The sequence below is a fragment of the Diospyros lotus genome, chromosome 12 (assembly GCF_014633365.1).
Source record: "Diospyros lotus cultivar Yz01 chromosome 12, ASM1463336v1, whole genome shotgun sequence".
NCBI lineage: Eukaryota > Viridiplantae > Streptophyta > Magnoliopsida > Ericales > Ebenaceae > Diospyros > Diospyros lotus.
In genome coordinates, this window is record NC_068349.1 from 5,132,013 (window position 1) to 5,137,336 (window position 5,324).

General features: G+C 41.8%; 1 protein-coding gene across 3 annotated transcripts; it reads left to right on the top strand.

The window, feature by feature from the left end:
- Positions 1–1,323: 1,323 nt before the first annotated feature.
- LOC127814067 (zerumbone synthase) lies at positions 1,324–4,225 on the top strand. Of its 3 annotated transcripts, XR_008026263.1 has the most exons (5): positions 1,324–1,576; positions 1,672–1,734; positions 2,281–3,229; positions 3,551–3,801; positions 3,891–4,225. XR_008026263.1 is itself a non-coding variant. In XM_052355300.1 (3 exons), the coding sequence occupies exons 1-3, from the start codon at positions 1,551–1,553 to the stop codon at positions 3,074–3,076; spliced, it is 885 nt and encodes a 294-aa protein (XP_052211260.1). In that variant the 5' UTR covers positions 1,324–1,550; the 3' UTR covers positions 3,077–3,283. The 3 variants fall into 3 exon arrangements, 2 of the variants coding, with proteins under 2 accessions (XP_052211260.1, XP_052211262.1); XM_052355300.1 differs by lacking the exons at positions 3,551–3,801; positions 3,891–4,225 and having other exon boundaries at positions 2,281–3,283; XM_052355302.1 differs by lacking the exons at positions 3,551–3,801; positions 3,891–4,225 and having other exon boundaries at positions 1,327–1,576; positions 2,284–3,283.
- The last annotated feature ends 1,099 nt before the right edge of the window (positions 4,226–5,324 follow it).

Here is a 5,324-nt window from a genome sequence, read left to right on the forward strand (position 1 = left end):
CGTTGCATTCCGCCTTTATTATATATATATATATATATATATTTTTTTTTTTTTTCTTCTCTCGACAATATATATATATATTTTTTGAAGAAACTTTGGAGAAAAAAAAAATATTACACGGAGAGGGAAGGAAGCAGAAAATCGGGAGAGAGATACGAAAGGACCGCAGCCCCGGCGCTGCGACTGGCGGCACCGACCCAATCTTCTTGTTCGGCAACCTTTGCGGTCACCGGCGAAACCCGCAGCAGAACCGACCCAGGCGACCGGCAAAGCCTGCAGCGGCCGCCGGCGAGCACCCAGCAGCTAGCGGTGACCGGCGGGTCTTGCAGCGGCCGGAGGCGTCGGCTCCGGCCAGAGTTGCCGGTGGGATTTTCCGGCAAGTGTTGCCGGCAGACCTTGGGCAGCCCCTTTTCGGCGACGGATCTCTCTGATTTTCAGCTTCTCGCCCGTGCTTTTTTAATCTCAATATTCATTTGTTCATAAGATAAACTAGCTTTGAAGAACGATTCCAACTGTTACCCACCTTCGTCCTGAATTTGTCTAGCATAAAAAATTGACGTAGGGTTCCGTAATAGCTTGTTTGGTGAGGACGTCTAGGCCCTACATACAAAGGAGGAATAGGTCGATCGAGATTGTCAAGTGTCCCCAACGGATGCATCCAATCTTTATCCATCTAAATGTTATATTCTTTATTTATTTACATTTGATGAAAACAATTAATGCATATTGTTAAATTTTATCTAAATATCACGGGTCTGGTTATTTTATAATATAAACCCTGCTTCTGGATACTTTGATATTTGATGAAATATGTTTCTGAAAGAGTTCCAAAAAATAAGGAAGGCTAGAAACCCATGACATTAGAATATCACAACTGTTGTGGGCCGGTATCAAACAACATCCAACAGCGATGTCCCTTTAAACGGGCAAACAAAATGTCAATTATGGTGGCTTGTAAGATATCATTGCATTATTGTCAAAAAGTTCCCAACAAAATCATTATTGTTTTTTTCCCGATGAGTTGCGTTTGCTTTTTATTTATTTATTTGATTTATTAATATTAATAATTATTATTAAATATTTTTTTAAAATTTAAGAATCAAAACTAATTAAATTGAATCCAAGCAAATCATAAATTTAATTGCAAAGAACGTTACAAGATCACATCAATATTAAGATATTAATCTTTTTTTTTTTTTTTTTTGGGGGGGGGGGGGGGGGGGAGGGGGGTAAGTCAAGGGTCTTTAGACTTGTTAAAAAGCGTTAAAGTTTGGGCTATTTTAGAAAGGCTACTCTCGGGAGGGGTAGCGTCTAATATAGCACAGGCGCCAGAAGGGCATCTTTCTGTCACCATCGTTTGTGCAGCTGCTGACTTAATGTTACGAATGGGGAGTTACCATACTCTGTTATAAGTTATTATTATTATTCTTTTAAGCCCGCCCTCTCAGTCTCGATCGCCTCCAGCCAATTAGCAACCTATCAAATTTGGAAATCGGCTACTACTGCGCTAAACATCTCCCCCCATAACTAAAACCCTATTTTCAAGTATCATGTTGCTCAAGAAGATTGCATCCAGGTCAGATCCATCTTTCATCTTTCTCTAACCCTAGTTAGTTAGTTGTGTGCTTGATCTGATCCGACTCTAATATGAGAAATCTTTTAAATCTTCAGAAGCGGTTCCATTTCAGGAGGCTTCCTTCTCCGCCGATTCTCCTCTCAGAATCAGATCCCCAGGTCCGTCTTCATCAACTCTCTCTCCCTCTCTCTCTCTCTGAGAATTCTTCGCCTTTCATTTGTCATTTATCGCCGGTGACTTGGTATGTAGAAGAAGATTGCCGTGTAGTAGTCTCAGTGAAGGGGTTTTTTTAGATTCCGGCGGTCGGAAAAATTGCTTGGGTCCATTAGAATGAAGTTAAAGTCTTCTTTGTCATTTAGTTTGTTGTCGGCGTCTCCCACTGCCCACCCTCGGCTACCACCTTCCACCTTTCACTTGCTCTTTAACACTTAACAGCACCTCGTAATCTATTTCAACTTTATGGTAAGTATTAGTTTAATAAAGTGTATTTATTATATTTAAATATTTTATTTAAAAATAAAATATATTTATTAATACTTAATCATTGTTTTCGAAACAATAATTATTATTACTTTTTAACGTTAGTTTTATAATTTTAATATTTTTTTATCTTTCTATTTATTTCATGTAATATCTTTCAAGTAAAATTAGTTGTAAAAAAGTCTTTACGGAACGTACCTAAGAATGTGCTCTGCCGCCCACAGCAGATTGGAAGGCAAGGTGGCGTTGATCACGGGAGCAGCCAGAGGCATTGGAAAAGAAACCGCCTCCAAGTTCGTTAACAATGGCGCCAAAGTGGTGATCGCCGACATCCACCACCAGCTGGGCCGGGAAGCCGCGGAGGAGATAGGTCCCGCCGCAGCCTTCGTCCCCTGCGACGTCAGCAAGGAATCGGACATCTCCGCCGCAGTGGACTACACCGTATCCAAATACGGACAACTTGACGTCATGTACAACAACGCCGGTATCGCTTGCCGGACTCCGCCTAGTATCGCCGACCTCGATCTCGCTACATTCGACCGTGTCATGGCTATCAACGTGCGCGGCGTCGTCGCCGGGATCAAGCACGCGTCCCGAGTGATGATTCCGAGGAAAACCGGATCCATCATATGCACCGCCAGTGTTACCGGAATAGTAGGCGGCCTTTCGCAGCACACCTATTCTATCTCGAAATTCTCGGTGGTCGGCGTTGTGAAGTCGGTGGCGTCGGAGCTGTGCCGGCACGGCATCCGCGTGAACTGCATATCGCCTTTTGCGATTCCGACGGCGTTTGTGATGGATGAACTGACAGGATATTGTCCGGGAGTGGATCCGCAGAAGCTGATCAATATGATTCACAATTCTGGTGAGTTGAAGGGAGCTCACTGCGAGCCAAGTGATATAGCCAACGCTGCGGTTTACTTGGCTTCCGACGACGCCAAGTATGTCAGCGGCCACAACCTGGTGGTAGATGGTGGCTTTACATCAATGAAGAGTTTGGGGCTCTCTCTTCCAGAGTGAGAGAGAAACGTGAACAGCTGTAACTGCAAATATCCCCCGCCACTTCTGCAGATTATGAAGCTAATTAAGCTTGACTTTTACATGTTTTTCTTGTATTACAAAGGTCATTTCAACATTTGACTGAGGAGCAAAGAAGAATTAGTGTTCTAACAGGTTGAAAAACAACTCAACAATGGTTTACATGGACTTCCTTATTTTCTGCTCTTTTTTTCCCTTTTCTTTCTAATCCCTTCTCAAAGTTGAAGGCTTAAATTCGAGATTTTCTGCTCTTTTTTTTTTTTTTTTCTAATTTTCTACCATACCATAGATAAGAATGATTAACGAGTTAAAATTTAAACCTGTTTAAGCAAATAAGAGAATTTTAAAAGAGACCAATTATTCTGAACAAGTAGAAAATAATGGACAGAGAAGAATAAATTTGTTTGATGCAACTCTCATTGACACATTTGGCTTTTCCCTTGTCTTGTTGGACAGCAAGGGCACAAGATTATTGGCACATCACACTTTCCCATTAACTCATGAAGGGACACCAACAACACAATTCATTTGGTGAATCGCTTTGAATGGAGTCAGGCACCCACCATCTCAACTGTTTGAATTGGGGATCTTGGCTTTCAATTAAGCTAAGCCTCAATCATGAAAACCTAATTGCTATTTGGAGATGTACCTTGTCTTTTCCATTTGGAAAAGCCTTCACTGCACGGCACTGCTGCAACCATTTGTTGGTATGCTCCCAATGCTTCTTGAATTTAGAGAACGATGAAATATGGTCTATTAATATTTGCTCATAACTCACATTATCCACGATTCACAGAGAGGGAGAGAACCTTGGAGATCGGAGTTTGATCAGAGTTAGGCTGCATTCCCACACAAGAAGCATTTGCAAAGATCATTCCGGTTCTCAGGGTATAGAATGTCTTTAAAACATTCACACGGCACAGCCTCACAGGAAACTGCTTTTGCGAGTGCCTTTGCCCTCTCTGTCAAAAGAAAGACAATAGTCTGTAAGCTAGAAAATTGCTCGATATCCGCCAGCCTAAGCTGGTATAAATCATAGTGTTCACCAGAATTGCGGTTGAAAATGAAAACCCTAGCCCCTCGGCTTCTTGCACCAAAAGCCAGTGCTCTCCCGGCGCCTTCTTCCTCAACCAACACAAACACTTTCCCGGCAACAGAAGTATGGAATGCTTCCCCATTGGCAACTTGTCTTTCTGTTCATCCCAAAACTGTAAAACATAAGCTCCATGTAACATTAACATTGTGAGTTCAATTGTTTCTGTTTTCTACTTCCTTTTAACTATGACACAACACACAAATTTGCTCAGCCATATCCTTATTATCTAAAATCGCGCGCGCGCGCAACGCACGCACACACATAAGCCTTTCAACTCGTTCCTAATTTCTGGAGGCTTTCATTTTTCCTCCAAAGAGGCAATATGGGTCCTAAAGTAGACAATAAATGAAGGTCCACAATTCTCAATACATTATTTTAAAATTAATACTGGTACCTCTCAATGCATCCTCAATCTGTATTATAACCAACCAGCTTCCCATCCGTGGGTCTCCTAATAATATATTCACATCTCTTAGTGCCCGGTGGACAGAGCAGAACGGTTTAGAAATCCAACAAATACTATTGCATGATAAATATGACACAGGACTAACCTTTTCACTTCTCGAACAAAGCAACGCCCTTTCATAATTTTAAATAATGAATTATAAATAATGAGGAGTTGTTATGATCCATTGCAGAGTATCGGACTTGTCCTATATTGAAAGTTTAGGCTCCTGGTGTGGGGTTTATAATCTCTTGGACACTCTCTCCTTAACAACTAGTTTTTTAGAGTGAATTCTACTTGAGAGTTGTAACAGTGATATCAGAGCGGGCCCTATAGCTCCCAGTGCAAGCGAGCGGCAACGGAGGTAATGCCGGCATTGTAGTGTTCGCTAGGGATTAGTAGTGGCTAGTGCATAGTCTACCGTCGTAGGCACTGGATTGCGGAACGTGTTAGTATGTTATGGTCCACTATAGAGTATGAAACTTGTCTCACATTAAAAATTCAGTCTTTTAGTATGGAGTCTATAACTTTTTGGGCACCCCCACTTTTGAGGATAAGTTCTACTTAGAAAGTTGTAACAGGAGCCTAGTGCTTGAGGAGGCTCTTTTATTAGCCTAGAAGAAGCAAAGCAATGCAGGAAATTAAGCCTACCTTTTACATAACTGCCTTAAGTTGGCTGAGACAAGGTT

Coding starts and splice junctions, on each gene's coding strand:
- LOC127814067 (XM_052355300.1), top strand. CDS start 1,551: ATGTTGCTCAAGAAGATTGCATCCAG. Junction 1,577..1,671: donor CTCAAGAAGATTGCATCCAG/GTCAGATCCATC, acceptor TTAAATCTTCAG/AAGCGGTTCCATTTCAGGAG. Junction 1,735..2,280: donor TCTCAGAATCAGATCCCCAG/GTCCGTCTTCAT, acceptor TGCCGCCCACAG/CAGATTGGAAGGCAAGGTGG.